Genomic DNA, 22,368 nt, shown 5'->3' on the forward strand with positions numbered 1-22,368 from the left:
AGGTGGTGCCCCGATAAAACGTTATTGGTAGAATCAGTTGGTGGGCTCAATTTGGCCAGCTGTATAGTTGGTCATCTCTATCACTCAAGTGTGCTATGTTGGGGAAAGGCCTCGTGGTGTGGAGCAGGGAGATTGTACGTGACCAGAGGTGAGCCCACAACAAATATAGACAGAGAGCCTGCAGCTGCCGGGTGCTGCGTGGGGCACAGGAGACATCAGGGCTGCAAAACCAGGCCTGATCCCTGTCCTTGCAGAGCTTATGCTCCGGCGAGGGATGTTATGTGTTAGACCTGAAAGGTCTCCCCAAAGCCTCAGGTGTTTTGAAGTGTACGTTATCCCTCTGTGAGTTCATAGGAACGCACTGTGAGGAGGTGGGGCCTGGCTGGAGAGGGTCCCCGGAGCTGTGACCCAGGAGGAGGTGTCTCTGGTCCCTGTACCTCAGTTCCACCTCTGTGTCTGGCTGGCATAGTGGAGCACCCTGTCATCTGCTAGGCCTCTCTACCCTGCCATTTCTACCTCGGAGCCAGCAGACCATGGACTGAAACCGTGAAGGGAAATATACTGCTCTTCCTTTAAGTTGTGGGTATCGGGGCATTGTGTGCAGAGAGAGGAAAGTGACTAAGATAAGGCAGGTAGACGTCATCAGGACAGAACCACAACGTGGTGTGGCAACAGAAAGGGACCCACAGGGCATGTGAAGGTGGGAGTGACGTGCTCCAGGGGTTATTTTAAGCATGGCGTCTGTGTTCACTGCTTATTCTCATCACAACCCCATGGAGTATTTTAATTGTGTCGTTATGAAGAATCTGAAGCCAAGCCCTGGAGAGGTTAAGCCATTTGTCCGAGGTCAGTGAACCCAGGCCTGCATATCTGAGCATGGGGCTCCCCTGCATTTGGGATGTCCCTACCCTCCTGTGCTTCCTCTGAGCCCATATGGGGTCAGGAGGGTCCCCTGCAGGGGTGAGGTTGGGTAGAGAGGATGCCTTCGAGAGGCAGACCACACAGAGAAAGCAGTGTAGCTCCTGCAGGGACTGCTTCACTGAGGGTCTTGGGGACCATGAGAATGGAGGCCACCCAGCCAGGCCATGCAGGGACTTATAGGTCCCCCAGCTCCAGTGGGACGTGCCAGTGGGTTTTGCTCTAGCTTAAAAGCAGCCATACACATCAGAGGGTCAGAGCAGGCATGCCTGTCCTGAGGTGATCTGCATCTTAAGAAGCCAGAGGCAGGGTGGACTGAGCCACGAGTGGACCCAGGGAGAAGGCTTCTCTCCTCTGCTAGGTGAGGGGTCAGGGCACCTGGCCCAAGAGGTGTGAGAGGTGGTTAGAGGGTGACTTAAGACTTGCTGGATGGATCTGGGGGCAGAAGAGGTGGCATTGAGAAGACCTCTTGGATTCATTCCTGAACGCTGGCTGGAAAAACTACTTGGGGGCTTGGAAAGAACCACACCTAGGAGCAAGGGGAGAAAAGGGGGCCTCGAGGTTTAGGGTAGCATTTGAGGTGCCCTGTGGAGGGGGCAGCTGGATGTCCGGCAGGAGCTGGGCTGAGGTGCCAGGTGTGGGTATCACAGATGCAGGGGTGAGCACAGAGCTCGCCTGGCGGCGGGGAGCAGGCTCAGGCTCCTCGCACGGGCAGCCTCAGTGTTGGGGCACTGGCTCGAGAAGACTGGAGTATCGACTCCAGTCACTTTTCCTCCCGGAAGCTTCACTTCATTCTCTGTAAGATGGCATGAAAATTCTAACATGGTCTGCCTTGGATGTTTACCATAAGGAAACAGGAAGACAGTGGAAGCTGCTGAGAGTACAGCACGCCCATGGGCAGGGAAGCACGGATGCTTTTCTGAGCTGGTGACTGGAACGAAGTAGCCTACGTGCCCAGGAATAAGCCAACCTCTCCCCTTCTGGGTGCTGACCTAAGTATCTATTCTTTGCAAATTATTATTATTTATTTTTTTTGGGCCAAATTTCCTCAGCCAGCAGTGTTGAGATCTTGCACCTTGGAAGTCCCAGCCTGTCACGCCATGAAATCTCTTCCCAGAGGTGGTGCTGTCTCTCATTGTCCGGGCTGGCTGAGGAGGTGTGGTGGTGATTGTATAGCAAGGCAGGGGTTTGGGAGCCCCGGGCCTGCACCTCGCTTTGTGCCTGGGTTGCCAGGGGTTCTGGGTATATACTCTCTCCTCTCTGGCCTCAGATATGCATGTGATGCAGCTGGACTAGGGCATCTCTGTGGCACTGTCCACCTGTGGGGGTCCTGGGCCCCAGGCCTCTCCTGCAAGGGTGAGCTGTCATTCCACCTGCTCCCTGAGCTTCCTTCATTGGTCACTGTCACTTGGCGTGTGGAGGACAGGCTTCCTATTTTGTGGGCACAACATCTAGCTCTTTATGTATATTATCCCCTCCAAGATTTGATCTCTTCTCATGGGCTAGAATCACAGCTGCGCTGGGTGGGAGGGAGCTTTCTCCACTCCCCTTCTCCTTTCATGCTATGCTGGGTGGTGTAGCCAATGACCTTGGACATGCAAGATGTAAGACAGAGACAGGGAGAGAGGAAGTGAGGGAGAGAGGGAAGGAGGGAGTTCTGGGCTGGGCCCTGGGCTAAGAGTTTGGGGTGTAGAAATACTCGGGGCAGAGTTTTGCCTTCCAGCAGCTTGTGACCACACGGGGCTGCCATGTGTGAGTGGGCAACAGCACAGTGAAGCTCACAGGGGTGAGATGAGATGATTCAGTGTGCAGGGGAGGCAGAGGCATGGAGTAAGGAAGAGCATGGTAGTGGAGGGGGATGGGGAGCCCTTTTGGAAAAAACCATGTCTGTCTTTCACTTTCTCTTGCTGACCAGCTTTTGCATAGTTATTGTTGTTTAGCCCACCACTAGCACTTTATAGATTGGAATCAACTTTTTACTTTTTTTTTTTTTTTTTTTTTGCGGTATCAGGGATAGAACTCAGGACCTTGTGCTTGCCAGGCAGGCACTTATTCTACTGAGCCATCTCCCTGGCTCCTTGGAATTAACTTTGTGAATGAAGTTTGGCTGGAACAACACCACATCATCTGTTCATCATCTGAAGCCTGGGGATGCTTTTGAGCAGAGCTGAACAGTTGGGATGGAGACTGTATGTCTTGAAAGGCCCCAAATACTTGCTGTCTTATCCTTCCTGGCAAAAGTTTGCTGACCCTGGTTACAGATACCCCAGCAGCACTGCTGAGTTTTACCAACTCAGATCAGACTTGGGGGACCCCTGATCACTACCTAGTGTCTAAGCCTGTTGTCCTGGGATACCATGGAGAATCCAACGTTGTGAGCTCAACGCTACTTAAAATGGAGGAATGCGAGGCATATAGTTGGTGGGAATTGCCTCTGGAGAGCCCTACAGTTTTTCTTTGTTGAACAAAATGCATTTATTGTGCACTTACTGTGCTGTGGGTGCAGCAATGAATGAGGCAAGTATCTTCCTCCAAGGAGCTTTCCACCTGGCTGGCCATGTTGCCCAGAAGTGTGGTACCAGGAGTGGGGTTCAGCTTTGATCACTCCCTTCTACCTCCTGTTCTAAGTTCAGCTATTTCTCTGATACCCCTGCGGCACCCTACTGGCTGGCCAGGTATTCCCTTCCACGGGCCAGGGGTTATCTTGCTTGGCCATGATGGCCTCCCCAGCACTGAGCACAAGATTTCATATACAGTAGGTACTCAATTTATGTTTACTATGCTGGTTCATACTAAGATCAGGCTGGGGAAGAGCCCCAGACAGTAACAGTGGCAACCCTGGGTCCCTGTGGAAATTCCATTTCAGAGCAGTGTCTTGGGGGAATTCGTAAAAGGAAAGGACAAGCATGGTGTGATATTGTTTCCTCTTCAAAAAAAAAAAAAGAAAAGAAAAGAAAAAAATGTATGAATTGTTCCCTTCCTCTCTCTTTTCTCCCTCTTCCTGGCTTTATGTTCCACAGGCTTCTCAATGAAACCAGATTCCAGGCTGACCTGAGTGCTGGCTTTGATGTGAAGAGTAAATTATTGAAAGAGACAGGGGCAATCCATATAATAAAATGCCTCCTACATTTTTCATAAAAGCAATCTGAGGGTGACGCTAACCACTCTGCGTGGGGGAGGGGCGGTGGAGGGAGGCGCCGACCGACGATGGAGTGAGCGCAAACGCATCTGGGCCATGGCGGGCACCAGCCTGAGAGCCTTCAGCTCCATGGGCCCAGGCCTCAAGGACTCTCAGCCTCTCTCTGGGAAATCCCTTTCTCGGGGAGTAGGGAGTCTTGTTAGTTTTTGCTGATGCTTGAGAAATTCCCCTGGGGCTTCAGAATGCTGTCTCTTGATAATATGGCTCAGGTGGATTTAAGATCACAGCTGTTATGTTGGGATTTAACTTTGATTTGACTTTCGAGAAAGAAAAAACAAAACAAAACAAAAAACTCTTTCTCCTCCCCTCCCCCCCATTCCAATCTCTGGTACTCACTGGTAGGATTTCTCCCTAATTTGTTTAAGAAATACTCATGTTGGACTGGTAACAGAATGGAGAAGAAGAAAGGTTTCCTTATCCTGGGGTGTGTGTGGGGGGGGGTGATGGCTAACCTACCCAGGGAGCAGGGGGCTTCCTGGAGGAGGTGATGTTACAGCTGAGACCTGGAGGATGAGTAGAAGTTTGCCAGACACAGAAGAGGTGGCAAGGGTGTTGCGGGCAGAGAAAACAGGGTGCATGAAGGTTTGCCCTCCAAAGAGGAGGAAAGAAAGGAGTTAGGAGCACCTTTCCCTTTCTGCAGAGGCCAGGCCCTCTGGTCCGGGGGGTGCTGATTTTAGGCTCCCTGAAGGAAGAAAGCCCAGGACCCACCACCTGGAGAGGGATTAAAAGATTGTGCGACTCACGGAGGAAATATTCTGCTGTGTCAGCTTCATAATCTGCATCCTCTGGGAAGTGATCGATTTGCTTGCACAGGCCTTTGAAGTTCCCTGCAAAATGGGAGAGGAGCGCGTGAGCTGTGGTCCTTTGCGGGGCACAGCACCCCTGCCCCTCTTCACTCCTCACTCTTCTGAAGCTTGCTCACCCCGGAGGAGAGGACCGCTTTGTCTGTTTGGACATCCGCCTGGCAGATCAAAACACACGCACCTGCAGCACTGCAGAGAGGATCTAAAGCGGAGACTTCAAAACCTTGCTTTCCATCTCAGCGTCACAGTTTCTGAGGATTAGCTGAGCTGGGCGGTTTGATTCTAGGCCTGGGCTGCACTAAGAAGGCTGATGGAGGCTCCTGGCTGCTCCCTCTGCCCCGGCCTGCTGGAGAGGTGCGCAGCCTCTTGCATGCAAGAAAGCTGCAGATTGATTCCCTAAAAAGGCAGACCCCAGACTGGCAGTGGCAGGCAGCCCCACGGCCCTCAGTGGAGCCTGCCCGACGTGTACCCTTCCACAGAGGACGAACATTCACTTTCCCGCTCTGACAGCTCTGGGGATCCCCGAGGCTGAGTCTCCGTGGGCTCTGGGCCCTTCTATAATAGCTCATTTTGGCTCAGGCCTGTGAGAGTGATATCATCACCCATTTTACAGGCAAAGCAACTGAGGTTCAGGGAGCTTCGCTGATTTATGGGAGGACATGATGCACTCAAGCCTCCCACTAAGGCCTAGATATTTCTTGGGTGACGGTTGAGCAGGTGCAAACCAGTCCAGGGGCCAACTTTAAGGCCAAGGCCACACAGGTCCTCACCAACTTTCACTAAGTGAGTGCTTGAACTACCAAGGCAACCTTCATCCAAGCCAATGAAGAGAGTCCAATGTGCAATTGCTAACATGTCTGCTTCAGGAGAGTGGGACTCCTGTGTGTCTCATGTATTGTCCCTTCCCCAGCACCAGCAGAGGTGCAAATAATTGTTTAAAAAATGTATTTAGTATAGAGTCAACAGGGTCTCACTATGCAGATGGGACTCATATTGACCCCTCTGTTTTCAGCCTCCCAAGTGCTGGGATTACAGGCGCGTGCCACCCCCCACCCCAGTCTCAACTGCTGTCTCAGCACACCCCGGGGGCAGGCCCGGCACTGCTAGAGGTGCAACTAATGAATGGAAAAGAACTGAGCCAGTGCTGGACAGCTGGGTGACTGGGCCAGGCCCAGGTGCAGGTTCTGTAGTCAGGCTGCCTGGTGCAGCTCAGCTTCCTTGAAGTGACTCAGTTTCCCCATCTGAGGGTGCACATGTAGTGCTTGGAATGATACCAGGTGCATGGAGTCTTTGGGGTCTCTGGAGTAAGGGGGCAATGACTGTAATCTGTGTTCAACCATGGAGAAGTGGGGACTGCCTGTAACAGTAGCTACTGTCCCTCTGCACCTGTTTGTCATTTTTTTCTTGTGGAGTACTGAGGTTCCACATCCCGCAAGTAGGAATTGGTTTTATGATGTACCATCGATATCATTTAGCAATTTTAAGGCATCACTACAGAGACCTACATATTACATTACACACATTGAATATCCCTAATTCAAATATCCAAAAGATGAAATGCTCCAAAATCCAAAATATTTTGAGCACCAATCTGTAGAAATTTCCACCTGGACCTCCCATGCAGGGACACAGTGAAAACCCAGGCACAGTAAAAAAATATTGTATAAAATCACCTTCAGGTTATATGTATCTGAAACAGAATGAACTTCAAGGTTAGATTTGGGTCCCATCCCACAGAATATCTCATTATGTATCTGAAATATTCTAAAATCTTAAAAAAATAATCTGAGATTCCAAGCTTCTGGAATAGCCAAGTTTTTTTTTTTTTTTTTTTTTTTACAGAACTGGGGATTGAACTCAGGCCCTTGTGCTTGCCAGGGAAGCGCTTATTCCACTGAGCCATCTCCCCAGCCCCATATTTTGAATAAGAGATAGCTAACCTGTCCCTTGTATTCACCAGACAGCTATGTGCGTGTATTCTAAATGAATATAATAAGCACATTATGTATTTCCTGTTGTGGGGTGCCCATTGGACAGAGGAGCCCTGATCTCATTCACACAAAAACTGTCCCTGCACCACATTCACCAACTTTCCCGACTTAAACAATTTCCCAGCATGCACTGGAACCTCGGGTCAGTTTCCCAGCATGCTCTGGAACTTCAGGTCACCTCACTGAAGCTTGCGGAGTCTGAAAGCACCTGTGAACAGATGGCGGAGTGGTTTGGTCTTTCTTTCATTCATATATATATATATATATGCCCCTGGGAGTGGAAACCGGAGGCCTAGTCTGACCCCATACACTGTTGCTCCTATCCAAGCATACGTTTTCCTCTCAAGTCTCTATCCAGAAATTGCTAAGTAGATAAATTCTTCCTGTTGTTAAAATGATAAATCAGAGTGTTTGAAAAGCACTTAGCAAAGCACTTTCATTTTCCTTCAATTCAATCAACTCAGAGCCAAGCGTCTTTATAAGAAATGGGCCCCAGAGGCACTCTTAAGGGAGTCCTTCCTACCAGGGTGCCCCGAGGTGCCTAGCAAATTGGGGGCAGGGCTTCCCCTGGAGTCGAGGGCTGGCAGGTGGGGCTACTCCCGGCTCTCACGCTAGGGCAGCAGCTGCATCCCGAAGCCCACGCCTACCCCTGAGGGCTGCCTGGCTGCTCTGGGGCCCGAGCCTGGGCCTCATCCACGCTGGGACCCACGGCTCCCTGCACAAAGCAAAATTCATCCGCAGAGCCCTGTATTGAGCACCCTGGACTCACAGTCACTCCCCCAGGCCTGGCTCAGCAAGCGCCCCTCCGGCTCCCCCTGCAAGCCTGAACCTGGCCATCCAGACCACCTGTCTTCCTGTTCTTGTCCCTGCCTTGGCCTGGGTAGCACCTCCACCCAAGCAGCCTCCCCACTGACGCTTCACACCCACTCTTTCAGCTCCCTATAATCTCAAAGATCCTTTGAAAAATGCAGATCTGATCATGCAGCCACCAGCTTAAATACACTGGCTGCCCAGAGCTCTCAGGGCACAGCTCCCCCCGCCCTTTCCCGGGTCTCACCCCCACCTATTTTCTCTTTCCCCAGTCTTCTTGGTCTTCTCTCATGTCCTGCTCTTTCCTGACACAGGATCTTGGCACATACTTCTCTTGCTGCCTGAGTCCCCCACATCCTTTATTGCCTCCTTCTCTTGACCTCCCAGCACCCCTTGTTAGGGAGTGTCCACCCCATTTGGTGTCATGGGTCAGGGGAGATGACGTCCATGGGAATGTTCTGATGGAGAGGGAAGAAGGGGCAGGCCCCAGACAGAAGGCAGCCAGGTGAGAGGTGCCAAGGTCCAGGACACAAGCACAGGGCGGGTGCACAACAACCTCTCACTCCTGAGGATCTGCCCTGGCACACTGGTGTCACCCCTTGGTTGTTAAATGCTGTGTGTTTACATGGTGGGGACAGCCTGTGATACATCCCTTCTTGGTGCTGCTGTTTGTCTCATGAAAGGGGAAGCAGGCTCCTCAGAGGAGGGGTGGAAGGGTTGGAGGCTTGAGGAAAGATGAAGGGGGTAAAATGTTCCCCAGGAGCCCGGAGTGGAGATAAGTCCAACTGTACATACTTTGTGTGTACTGGGGGCTCCAGGGCCCCTCCAGGATTCTAGGTTCTCTCTAGCATGGTACAGGTGCAGCATGGGAATGGTTGAGGACTTTCCTTTAGCCAGGAGGGAGCTTTGGGGTGAGTGTGAAGATGGAGCAAGGCCTCTAAGCTGCTGGGTAATGGGGAGACAGGGCCTGAGGGTTAGTGAGGCACTCTGTGTGCGTGCCTGCATGTGTACGTGTTTGTGTGTGTGTGTGTGTGTGTGTGTGTGTGTGTGTGTGGACAGTGCATGGGCAGCCTTAGGCTGAGGGTCAGGGACTGGACTTGGGACAGCTGGGAGGATTAGGCCAGGGTGTCAAGGAGTGGGGTGCAAATCATGAGTTGCTGGGGTGCGTGTGTGTGCATGTGGGTATCAGTAATTTCAAGATTTAGGATAAGGCCAGAAATATGGGTGGCCCAGGCAGAGAAAGGGATGTATTCAATGTACTGGGCTCCTGGAAAGGTCATACAAATTAATAATAAGGAGAACTAAAACATTCCCTTTTATTTTCTGTATACATCAAGTATGTATTAAGAAATGGCCTAGCCAGTTAAAAGTCCAAGTGCAAATGATACAGTGAATTATCCTAATAAGCTACAAATCATTGGTTGGTTTTGAGAAATTATTGGTGTGATCTTTGGATGATGAGGCTGTTACAAGCTAAATGATGGCCCTGTCTGGCTGCGATTTGACACGGGGAGCCACAGCAGATGCTGCCCCATCTTCCCTGATGCAGGAAGAGCTGTTGGTCTGCGTGAGTGCGCAGTGTTCTAAACTGCCCATCAGGGCTCACAGATCTGGCTGTGAAATTGACCCTCGGTTCAGTGCCCTGCAGCCCCAGGAGCCCAGGCCAGGAGCAGGATGACCTTGCTGGCAGCCACAGGGAGAGTGGGTGAGGAGCAGAAGGCTTAGGAGTGCCAGCAGGAAATATCTGCTGCTCCTGCCCCCCTCCCCCCTTGCAGGGCCAGATGTGATGGGGCTGGGCCTTGGGGCGTGCAGAGCTGCAGGTCCTGAGAACAGAGCTCAGCCCTCTTCCCTGCCCTGGGTGGGACTGACTGGTGCAACTATTATTCAGCATTTAGCAACCAGGAGGCCACACCAGTGAGCCAGGGCAGATCCTTAGGAGTGAGAGAGAGGTCAAAACCAGGCATGGAGGGACCAGCTGCTGGCTTTGGGGTCTCCAAGGATGGTAGGGTGGCATGGGAGAGGGGGCGGGGGGCAGGGTTAGCATCTGCAGGAGAGGACAGGAACCCCAGGTAATCTGGATATGCAGAGAAGTTGTGGGAAGGAAGATGTTGGGGAGCAGTGGGGGAAGGGCCTGGAAGTAGCTCCCAGGAACAGCAGGCTGGGGCGAGGGGGGTCCTGATGTGAGCTGATGTGCATGTGCATGCATGGGAGTAGGGTTGGGGCTTGGGGTTTGTGGGGTGGTGTCATGGGGACAGCTACGTTTCCAGCAAGCAGGAAGAGAGCAGGCAGGAAAGTGGGGCTTCTGCTGACACCTGGACACAAATTCCAGGGGCCACAGGGCAAGCACTGGAAACTAGAGGCTGGTCAGCTTAGCTGACAAAACAGCCCCAAGGGACAAGTATCTGGTAGGAGTGATGGGGTAATGGGAGGTGTGGGCCCCATGGTCCCTGAGGATCATGGTGGTGATGAGGCTGAGAATTGTGTGGCCCTAATTAGGGCCTCTCTGGAAGCACTAGGGACTCTGTTGGTCATGTATTCTGTGTAATGACAGGGCTGAGACTCAGAGGGGAGGTGGTACCAAAGCCCACAGCCATCACTAGGGACATTTCTTAGTACTCTCATAAGGAGGGTGTGATCCTGATCTACCAGGGCCAGCCTAGAGTCTCACTGTATCTCTTTCTAGTAGGTGGTCATCAAGCCCAGGTTGCATGGCTTCTGGCATAGGAGCATCTAGGTGCTGAGACGTCTGGCACCTCGCTCAGTGCTGACTTTCCCAAGTAGTCATGGCAGAGAGATGCCTGGCCCTGGGGTGGGAGAGGGAATTCTCTCTTGCCCTCTGTCCTTCATGGGCTCACGCTTTGGAGGGAAAGGCAAACAGCATAGAAGATAAGAGAGTGCAACACCTCACATACTGTATTAAAAGGATGTGCCAGGCACTATGGGAGTGTGGTCCTGCCACTAACATCGATGTGGCACCAACTGTATGCCATGCTCCATGCAACCTGCTGAGCACACAGACGAGATGAATGCCTTCTGCTCTCAAGGCACTGCAGTCTGTGGAAGGAGACAGAAAGCACATGTCGTGGTGTGGCAAGGTATGTGGTGACAGAGAACAGAGTGGCTGGAGCCCCCAGAGGCCATGGGGTTGTCAGTGCATGTGCGTGTGTGTGTGTGTGTGTGTGTGTGTGTGTGTGTGGTGCTGGCACAGTCCTGGGAGGAGGTGCAGGGTGCTGCCCAGGTGGGGAAAGGGCCAGGCAGGGGCACAGGCCTGTGTGTGTCTGTTTGCTGGGGTTTGAGGAGGAAGTAGGGCTTTTGTGGGGAGGGACCAGCATAAGCAGTCAGGGGTGATCTGACACCCGAGAGGAACAAGTGGTCCCTGGGGCCAGAGGCCTTGCCAGAGTGAGTGGGCCTGCAAGGCTGGGACCTGCAGGACTGGTGGGCAGTGTTTCTCCCCAACTCACGTTCTCATTCTTGTAGCTTGAACTCCACCAGGGTGGGAGTATTTACACTCCAGGAATTGGCAGATGCTATAATCCAGGTCTTCCCTTCCCTGCCCCCTGCCCAGTGCTGTCTGTTACACATTTCCCAGCACATGGCAGCATACAAAGTGGTCCTGGATGAAGGAGTCTGAGGGCCAAAGCTGTGACATTGGCTGGTGGTCAGAGCAGATCCTGCAGGGTTGGGCTTGCTGGAGGAGGGGGACATCTCACTGCTGGATACCCCCAGACACAGCTTGGAGCTGGGTGGGAGGGGTCAAGGGACTCCACAACCACACCCCAGAAGGGTGAGGGCGCCAGGCCTACCCAAGCCCCAGGACCTGGAGCCAAGGGCTGTACCTTAGGCAGCTGGAGCCCTGCCTCGGGGAACTTCCTGGGACTTTGGGCTTGCAGGTATTAAGTAGTTTAAAAAGAGGTTTCATCAGCTTTGTCAAAAGCACATTAATATCTCACAACACCAACTGCTGTCTTGTTTCTTTAGCTACAATAAGCTCCTTGTAAACCTGGTCATTAGGGGCTGCGCAGCTGCTGGTTTATTTTCACAGATTCATGAGAACTGAAAGAGCCGCCTTGGAGCCAGGAGGCCTGGGGAGGAGGCTGGCGGAGTAATTTTTTAAGTGAGGCAAATGAAGGGTTTGGTGGGAGCTGTGCTTTCTGTGCTTTAAACCTTTTCTGCTCCTGGCTGTTTGCTTTCCTGGCAGGGCTGTCCCTGGCAGTGGAGACCCACGAGACTGGGGAGGGAGGGCCAGGCCCAGCTCGCTCCTGGTAGGAACTGCTACACCCAGGCCAGTGCTGCCTGTGCAGTCATTCGTTCGTTCATTCATTCATTCATTCGTTCGTTCGTTCGTTCATTCATTCATTCATTCATTCATTCATTCATTCATTCAGTGGGTCGTGTTTTATTTTTTGATTTTATTTTTATTTTTTGAGACAGGGTCTTGCTATGCAATTCAGGCTGGCCTTGTGGCCTCAAACTTGCCACGATCCTCCTGCCTCTCCTCTCAAGTGCTGGTATGACAGGGGTACACCCTACACCTGGAGGATTCAGCGGGTAGTTCCAAACCCTACACTGTGCTAGGTACTGGGCAGGCTCGAGGGAGGGCTAGGACAGGCAGGCAGTCTACTCTGCCAGCTGTCTTCCCTGGGTTACCTCTTTCCAAGTGCTCTGCCCTGTCATATCTCTGAGGTCCTCAGCATTTCGGGAGGAACCCAGGAAGCACCTGGTCATCTGATGTTGTATCTTGCCCTGACATTGGTGCCCACAGTGACTTATTTAGTTTTTTCCATGGGGTGTGGAGGAAGAGATTGGACTCTGGACTAAGAGGGCTCTCCGTCTCTGCAGATGGCTATGGGCTGTGTGTGTCTATGCAAGTCGCCTGTTGGCCCTCTGCCTGTTTCCTTGGTGAAAGACAGTGATGTTTATCTTTGTGCCATGGGGGTGACTCTGAAGACACAGTGAGATGACAGAAGGGCCACCCTGGGTGATTCCGACCCCAGAGCTGGCCCTCTGCAAGTGTACCTCCTCTTCCTGCTTCTGCAAATGGCACTTTCTGGGGACCTTTCTCCACCTCCTCAGCTGGAAAAGCTTTTCTTCCCTGGTGCTCCCTGTGGTGCCGCTCAGATTTTCTTGTGCTAAGCTGGATTCTCGGGGTGATGTGGTTTGGGGGTGGGAGTGGGGAGGTGGGGTGAGGGGTGGCATGGGGGTGGCTGGAGGTGCCAGCACCCCTGCATTTCTCAGATGCTCTCAGAGGGGACCTTGCTTCGGGTTACATAACAAGGTCGTCTACATCAAGCGCTCCGCAGCTGCCTTCATCCTATTCTGTTCTGGGATTGTTGCTTGGGAACAAATAGCTGCACATCTGCAAACTCTTCAGGGCAGAATTTCTTGTGGAGAGCTCTGCGAGTGTGCCGCAGTTTCCTCGACCCCAAGACGCCCACATGTGTGGCTTGATGGCTCCGAGGCTGCGATCCATCTTACTACCCGTGGATTCATTTCCTGCAGCCTGTGACTTCTTTTTTCTTGAAAAAAAAATCATCATTAATTTGATGGCGGGCTTTTTAACGAATGATAATAGCTCCCTGACAGAAGTTAACTGAACAAACGGACAGAGGGATCCGTGCACGCCTTATGTACGCCGGTTCTCTCCAACAGAGGAGCAGCACCCCAAATCTTAGACTCCCCGGCACACCAGGACCTGTTGTACTTGTATTATTAAAAATCTATTTGACGATATCAAGAGGTATGTATATGCCACCACTCAGCAATTGCTCTTAGGAAAGTGTCTGGAAGAAGCCCTTGCGTATATGCAGGAGACAATATAGAGGAGAATATTTCTAACAGTGCGGCTTGTCACAGCACACACTAGGAATAAGCCACATATTCTCTTGCCAGAAGACTGACAGTACCTTGGAGCATACAAAAGTGACAGCATTTCCACAGAGGTGAGACGGAACGGACTCCAGCTCCCCACCATAACTCAGATGCGAGCCACAAACTTTAGCACCGCACAACCAAAAAAATCAAGCTGCGGAAAGATTCATGGAGCCTGACTCCGTGGATCTGAGGCTGTTCAAGTCCTTTTAAGCAAGTGCAGACGCAGCACCCACAGGTGCAACTGCTGTGTGTGCGTGCGCGCGCGTGCATGTGTACGTGTGTGCATGGACGTAAATGGGGCAGTCGCGCAGGGAAGTGTGAGCCCGGCATTTCAGTGTTTGCCTGAGGCAGGGAGGGCAGGCGACTGTCAAAGCCACTGCGGATGCTCCATTTTCCAACCCGGTGGTGAGCGCATGAGTTTCATTTGATTATTGTGCCTCATCCCTTGCCGCGGCAGAGCCGGCTGGCTGTGTCTTAATGGGCTGCTCTGTGCGTCTTGCCACGTTTGGCTGGAACTTGGCTTCTCAGGGCAGAGACTTTAATCTCCACTCTCTGTTGGAGCTAGCGGTGGTTCTGTGATTCCATTCTGATCCATGGACGTGGCGAGAGGTGTCCTCCAGGACAGGGGGTGGGGCGGGCCCTGGTGGCCCTTTCCCTGGTACGGGGCTTGTGGAACTCTGGTGCATGCCCTCCTGCCGGGATGCAGGGGCACTTTGACGTGTCGAATAAGATAGGGGCGCCCTGGGCCTCACCTCGCGGCCGTCTTGCCAGCAGGGGCAGCTCATATTCGAGTTACCCCGTGAGAGGGACATATCTCCTTTATGTTTGAGTTAAGCACTTCGTAGTCCCGCTTAACCCTGTGGAACACAGCAATTGGAGTTAAGAATCTTTTTATCCTGTCTAGTTTTAAAAATAAGTGTTATGGTATATATTTAAGGGGTACAACAGGCTGCTATACAACATGAGATGCATGCAATAAAAGTTACTGTCACGGAGCAAATCACATTGTTGCCCAATTTCTCGCGAGAGGAGCTGTGCTCAGACGAAATTGCAGCCTAGAGACGCGGCGCACCAAGCGCACAACACGTCTTTTAGTTGGTGTAACCTATGTATTTCCTACTTTGTATCAGTTGACCTATATCTCCAGTTCTCCACCCACTCTTCCTTAGCAACTGTTTCATTCTGTACTTGTATATATTTAAATTTTAAAAATAGTCTAAGTGTAAGTGGGCTCATATAAGTTTTTTTTTTTTTTTTTCCTGTTTGACTTATTTTACTTAGCTTAATGTCCTCCAGATCCATCTTTGTTGTGAAGGTCAGGGTGTCTTCCTCTTTAAAGGCTTCGTAACATTCCTCCCTGCGTATGGATGCCTGTTCAGCAGCTTCCTAGCCAGTTGCCTGTTGATGGACACTCAGGATGTACCCGTACCTCAGCTATTGCTGCCATGAACTTGGGAGGGCCCATGTCGTTTTCCTCTCCTTTGGCTCTGTGCCCGGACACAGATTCCTGGGTCATGCGGTGAATCTCCTTTTAACATCCCTAGGAACCTCTGTGCTTTTTCCGTCGTGCCTGCAGCAGGGAACCCCCCCCCCCCCCATGGCGCGCGAGGGCTCCCTCTCCTTACACCCACGCTGGCACTTGACATCACGTGTCTTTTGTCTTTCTTTTTTTTTTGAGGACTGGGGATTGAACTCAGGCCCTTGTGTTTGCCAAACAAGCGCTTATTCTACTGAGCTTTCTCCCCGGCCCCTTTTTTTTTTTTTTTTTTGAGGACTGGGGATTGAACTCAGGCCCTTGTGTTTGCCAAACAAGCGCTTATTCTACTGAGCTTTCTCCCCGGCCCCCCATCACGTGTCTTTTGGGGCGTAGCCTAATGCGTGGTGTCTCCTAGAGGTCTGGGTTGGCCTTTTGCTAATGGCCAGCGATGCTAAGGCCCTGCTCATGTACCTGATGGCTACTTTTATGTTATTTTTGGAGAAATGTTTGAGTCCTTAGACTGTTTTGATTAAAATCAGATTATATATATAATATATGTATATATATTGAGTTATGTGAATTCTTTTTTGTGTGTGTATTCCTCTCTCTCTCTCTCTCTCTCTCTCTCTCTCTCTCTCTCTCTCTCTCTCCCCCTTTGGTGGAATTGGGAGTTGAACTCAGGGCCTTGCACTTGACAGGCAAGCGCTTATTCTACTGAGCCATCTCCCCAGCTCCGTGTGTATTCTTTATATATCTTGTGTATGTATCTCTGTGGGTCTCTCTCTATATATCTACATCAAATATTTTTCCCAATTCCAGGTTATCTTTTCATTTTGTTGATTGCTAAAATAGTCTCTTATGTGTATTTCATTTTAAACATGTTTAAAACTGCTTTTTATTTTTAATTATTTTTATTGTTTGAGACAGGATCTCACCATGCAGTTCAGGCTGGCCTTGTGCTCTCTTTTGTAGCCCACAGGGTGGTCTCAAGCTCATAGCAATCTTCCTGTCTCGGTCTTCCAAGGGCTGGGATTAAAGGCGTGTGCCACCACACCTGATCCTGGGGCCCGCACAGCATGCTTGGGGTTTTGGGCCCAGTATGATATGCAGGTCCCGGGATTGAACTCAGGACCTTGTGCTTGTCAGTAGGTGCTTATGCCTCTAAGCTCTCTCCCCATCCCCTTTAACTGCTTTTTAAATCAAACAGTGATTGGATTTTAGTGCTTGGCATGTAGTAGCTGCTCGTTAAATATCTATTAAATAACTGATGGTGGAACAAATGAATGAATGCTGCAGCACTCCCCACGACCTCTTTGTGTGGATCAACTTTACCCTTTCAGTGCCAGCTCTTGCACGAATAAGAGAAAGGACCCAGGGAAGATGGGGAATGCAGGGAGGAAGATGGCTTCGACCTCAGGAGCCAGGAAGGGGGATGGGGCAGGTTTGACCGCAGACACAGGAAGGGCGTAGCAGATGACAGGGAGGATGAGTGAGCCTAGATCTGTGGCTGCTCCGACACCAACAGATGGGGTCGGGGCCACACACAGGGGACAGAGGTGAGTACACACCTGTGCAGCTTGCAGAACACCCAGGGAAGCTCTGGCCCCCTTCACCCGGCAGCCTGCTTTGGGAGGCCTGCTCCTGCTGCGGTTGCAGGGCTATGAGCCAGCATCGGACGTAGTCCATGAAGCTGGTCTGCGGGTCTGCGTGTTGTCATAAACCACGAAGAGACATTTGGTCCACTTTCCCCACAGAGAGCCCATTTAATTCAGCTCTTCTACTAGAGAGCGGCGAATCTCCATGATCAGCCACACTCACTGCCTAGGTTTGTGCCTTGGTTGTACCGCAAGTCCTTCTGGGCTCAGTCTTCCCAGCTGTAGAATGGGGAGGCAGCTAGACCTATCTGATAGGACTGTGCGGATTGCACAAAACCTAGCAAATCCTGCCACCTAGCAGATCCTCTGTAGTGAGAGGTGTTATTGCCCTTTGCAAGGTCCCATGGCCCAGGGGACCACGCATAGTCCTCACTCTCAAGGAGCTCTCAGATTCAGTGATTGTACTCCGATATGTCAAGAGAGCACTGAAGATGAGATCGTATGGACAGCCCTGTTGAAATGACTCCGTCTGCCTTAGAGTCCCAGGGGTGGGCAGATGATGGGGAAACACTGTCATGTGTCACCAGCTCTAAATTAATTTTAGCTGGCCCTGGGGAGTGGCTGAGCCACTCACAAGAGAGCTGAATCTCAGTCCCCACCCTATTGCCTCATAACCACAAGCTCTTGGACAAGTCGTCCCTCTCGTAGCATTTTGGTGGGTTCCCCCCAATTCCCAGCAGGGGCTTCCTAGGCAGTGTTGAGCTGTGACAGAGAGGGGATCCTCCTCCCCAAGAACTAGGGGCCTAGACAAGTAACAAATGCACCTGGCCCGTGGTGGAAAGCACAGGCTGAGTGGGGGGAAGAGGCCACCCGGGCCAGGCACAGGTCTAAGCTGGGACCCTGAATTGTCACAAGATCTGTTCAGCCAGGGACTGGTATTTTCTCCATTTTAGAGTTACAGAGATGGAGATGCAGCCAGGGAAGGGACCACCTTGGATTGGTTACTGTGCAGTGAAGTATAAATTTGGAGCTGGGCATGCCTGTAGCTTCAGCAAGCAGGGAGGCTGAGGCAGGAGGATGGCAAGTTTAAGCCCAGTCTGGGCAACTTAGCAACTCAGTGAATGTCTCTATCTCTATCATCTTTATCTGCATCTACATCTGTATCTGTGTCTGTCTGTCTGTCTGTCTGTCTGTCTGTCTGTCTCTCTCTCTCTCTCTCTCTCTCCATCTCTATCATCTCTCTCTGTATCTCCTCTCTCTCTCTCCTCTATCTCTGTCATCTCTATTTCTATTATTTCTATCTCTATCATTTCTGTCTCTGTCTCTGTCTCTATCTTCATCTCTGTGTATCTGGAGTTGTAGCTCAGGGAGGAGCCCCTGGCTCCAATTCCTAGTCAGGGAGGAGCCCCTGGCTCCAATTCCTAGTACTGAGGAGCAAACAAAACTTTGGACCAAGCTACTGAGGGCAGAGGGTCAAAGGTCAGTGTGATAGATTTGTGCTTTAGGTGACTCCCTGGTGCTTGAATGGGAAATGATCAGAGGGACAGGACTGGGAGCCAACATTGCAGATCCTTCCACAGAGGGAGAAAATGCCAGTGGCCGTCTACCTGCTTCGCACAGTGCACACTGAAGTTTTGACCATAGATTCCTCCAGGAGCTTCTCCAATCATGTATGTCCCTTGCATGCATTCTGGCTGGCACAGAGGGCGGAGACAGCTTATGCAACGAGGTCCCACCCCCAACCCTCCCACCCACCTCTCCCCACCTAACCACACTCTCCTTTCCAAGCCAAAGACGTGCTCCTGTTCAGTCTGCACGACTCCTGTGGCCTGTGGCACAGAGCCATCCCAGCCACATCCGGTCAGGCTCTGGCTTCCCACCGTCCCTGCTCTGCTTTCACTACGATCTTCCCTCCCAGCTGAATGCAGTGCCCTCTCTGCTCCTTTCCATGGGAAACAATGTCCATTTTACTCTGGAGTGCAGAGGCTAGAGCCAAAGGCAGAAATCACAAGCAGGGCTGGGACTAGGGGAGGTGCCCTGGGTGCTGCCTTTCCGGGGCACAGAGAGTACCTTCCACTTTGCCCTTCATCCTAGCCTGGCCCTGTGTAGGCGGGGAGAGGTCAGATTAGTACCCACGTAAGAGCTGTGGTTTCCAGAGCTGCCACCCAAGGTAGTGAGCTGCTGGTTACAGAAGGGGATCAAGCACAGGTGTTTGGCTGCCTCGTAGGGATGCTGAGGATTCTCATGGCTGGGATTCTGAGGTCCCTCCCACCCCGCAGGACTCAGGAGTCTAAGAATCCTCCCGACCCTCACAGCCCTGCATCCTCCCTTCTCTGCTTTTACCTGCAGGCTCCCTCATCTGCCAATTAACCACCAGCTGCCTTGTGACAGCTCTTGTTGCTGCCTCGTCTTGTTATTTCAAGTTTCATGTGTCACTTTCCTAACAGAACTGCACCAAGGGCAGGGACTGAATTTCCTTCTCTCCACGGTGTGGGGGATGCTCCTGTTTATTAAAAATCCTTGGTGTTAATACTGTGCATATTGCTGTTTTAATTATCATGCCAGTGCTTCAGGTAGGTTCTACTAATGAGCCCATTCTGCAGGGAGGAATGGAGGCTCAGAGAGATACATGGCAGCTACTATTTTATTTTGTTTTTTAAAATTATTACTATTTTTTTTAAATGTATTTGGTTGTTATAGGGTCTCTATGCAGCTTGGACTTATAGTGATCCTCCAGTTTTCAGCCTCCCAGCACTGGGATTACAGGTATATGCCACTATGCCTGGACTCGATGGTCAGCTCAGCCTGTCCTGGGGGATGGGGCTGGTGTGGCATGTAGTGCTGGGGATCTAACTGTGGTCCCTGCACTTGCCTAAGCATTGCCTAAACAGGTACTTTAGCCCACTGAGCTCTCGCACCAACCTGACAGCTACTTTTTTTTTTCCTGTATTTTACGGAAGGGTCTATAGGGTGTTCAGGGTCTCACTACTAGATCGGACTCATAGTGATCAGCCTGTTTATAGCTTCCCAAGAGCTGGGATTGTAGGCATGCGCCACCACAGCCAGTCTCAATTGCTGTCTCAGTGTGCCCAGGGGAGAGGGCAGCATGGCAGGCCTGGGGATTGAATCCCCCATCCCTGTGCCTACTTTCAGGCACTTTAATCCCCTGAGCTATTTGGCTGCCCCAGGCAGCTACTATTCTATGTTTTTTTTGTTTTTTGTTTTTTGTTTTGCAGAACTGAGAATTGAACTCAGGCCCAGGCAAGTGCTTATTCTACTGAGCCATCTCCCTGGCCCACAGTTACTATTTTAAATAGAGGCTCAGGAGCAACACTGTCAGGCTGCTGGAGTCTAAGCTTTGGGAAGTTGTTTCCTCTCTTGGGCCTCAGTTTCCTTACTGGGAAGTGGGATAATAACCTTACACCCTCACAGCACACACCCTCACACATCACAGTTTCTTGTGAAGGTAAAGGAGTTAATACACATGCCAAGTTTTTAGAACAGTGCATACCCGGAGCTCTCAGTATCTGTTGGCTGTTTTTATTGTCATTGTTGCTAAGATAAGAATGGCAGACCTCTGGAGTCTAGAAGGACAGGATGTCAGTCATGGTGTTTCTAGAGGGTTGATAAGATCCTGACTGATCATTTAGAGGGAAGACAGGCTGCTCACCTGTAGGGCTTCTGGTGTTTTCTGTATGGCCCTTCCCCAGAAGAAAGTAATCTGCCCAGAGGTCATTTGGATAAATGGAAGTGTGGGCCTCTGATGGGTCTAATTGGCAGGAGTCAGTCCCTTAGGACTTGGCCACCTTTGGGGCAAATTCAAGAGACTAGAGTGGAAGGCAAGACCTGGTCTTTAATTGTTGATTAACTGATTGATTAAATGCACTTGCAACCCTTCTTGGTACCAGGGATTGGGTGAGGAAAGCAGATAAGCGAGAAGGTCAGAGTCTTGGCTCTGAGGGCCTCACAGTCTGAGAGGTGGGATGAGGACAGAAGAGTGGACCCAGGGAGCTTGGCTCCCCCTCAAAATGAGCATGTACACAGACAGGAGGAGAGGAGACAGCAGGCTGCCTTCTATCCTTCCATCAGGGTCTGAGAGGGAAGGGCTTCCCCAGGAGGGAGAAAAATTCCCACGAGAAGTTGCAGCTCATCTGGAGAGCTTGGTGAGGACACAGAGCAGAGGCTGAGCTGGTTCACTGGCCAAAAGATCAGGCAAGCTCTGAGGGGATCACCCAGGCCGCTGCTGCCTTGCTGGGGAAGAGCAAGCTGGGGGAAGAGGCGCCACCACCTCTGGTTTGCACTCGGCTGATCTGCTTGCCTTTGAGAAGGCAAATGCTGTTTGCATTTCTGTCATTTAAAACAATGTGGTGTTGTGACACTCTGCAATCTGAAGATAAATGTTTAATAAAAGGATTCAATTTGATATGATGTCGGAACTTAATTAGATCCACCATGCACAGAGGGCTCGGCAAGCCCTTCAATTAGGAGCTACTTAAGGGTCTTGGTGTGGGGATCCGCAGTGCTGCCCAGGGGCTGTGGGGGCTGGGATGGCACTTCCTAATCTGGTTGCCTGTTCTCTGCAGATTCTGGCTCAAGGACAACTGTTATGGCAGTTCTTGGAGTGGGGAGTGGAGGGTCCTGCTTGGTTCTGTGCTTGAAGTCTGCATTTGTTAGTGCTGGGCTGCAGCCTGTAACCTTAGAAAGATGCTGTGAACCTGGCCCACTAAAGACTCAAGCCTGTCACCCACATCAGATGAGGACCCTTTGGAGATCAATCTTGGGCATAGGCAACTATCTTTAAGTGCACTTGGCCCTCAGCACAGGGTCATTGAAAGTCATGGCTGCTGGAGGCTGGTAAACAACCACATTTGGGATCTCAGCCAGGGTGGACATTCTGCAGTTATGTACCTATTTGCCTTCCCTGGTCATTAAATATGGGCTGCTAGTTCAATCCCTGGTTCTGGAAAAAAAAAAAAAAAAAAGCACTGCTAGAATCGCAGACATCCAACACACCCCACATTCCCCTCCTGCCCACAGCTCTGGCCAATCTGGCCCCTCCTGTGACACCTCTTGGACCTTCCCAGCTACACAAGGCCGTGCTTTCAGCACCATGGCCAGCACCCACTCCTGCTCATCAAGGCCCAGCTCTCCACAATTGTACAATCTATTCATTTTCATCTCAATTTCAAGATGTAGAAATGATAGCAGTCTTGGAGGCAGCAAAGTATAGACCCGGGACCATGAGCTTTGAACTCAGAAGCCTCAGCGCTGCCTGTGGTGAGCTGCGCTGGTAATACACTTTTCTCCTTGTACATGGGGTTCATAACAGCTACGTCAAAGTGATGATCAAAGAGCCATCCAAGAAGAAGGTGGGTGGCCCCAGGGTGTCATGGGTAACCCTTTAGGTTCAGACTCCAGCAACCCATATTCAAGTACCAGTAGGACATTTTCAATAGGCATAGAATATACTGTGTAAGAGTGAACTAGTCTGAGGAACCGGAATGACTGGGTTCAAATCTCAAAGCTGCCATTTACTGGCCATGACCTTGGATAAGAAATGTCACCTCTCAGTACCTCAATTTCCTTATATGGAATAAAATGGTTAGTATTATTATGGGTTAGTGCCCCTCCCCCCCATAGTGCTGGGGTTTGAACCAAGGCTTTCATACAGAGCTGCACCCCCAAGCACTATGTTCACCTCTTT

General features: G+C 51.2%; 1 protein-coding gene across 1 annotated transcript in view; it reads right to left on the minus strand.

Annotated features, from left to right (window-relative positions):
* Cacng2 (calcium voltage-gated channel auxiliary subunit gamma 2) overlaps nt 1-22,368 on the minus strand; it is a 113,894-nt gene that overhangs the window by 6,659 nt on the left and 84,867 nt on the right. Inside the window, exon 2 of the mRNA XM_004634579.1 lies at nt 4,861-4,944. Coding sequence (XP_004634636.1) covers nt 4,861-4,944 — 84 coding nt within the window. The remainder of the gene's footprint in view (nt 1-4,860; nt 4,945-22,368) is intronic.

The sequence above is a fragment of the Octodon degus genome, unplaced genomic scaffold (genome assembly GCF_000260255.1).
Source record: "Octodon degus isolate 3935 unplaced genomic scaffold, OctDeg1.0 scaffold00064, whole genome shotgun sequence".
Lineage (NCBI taxonomy): Eukaryota > Metazoa > Chordata > Mammalia > Rodentia > Octodontidae > Octodon > Octodon degus.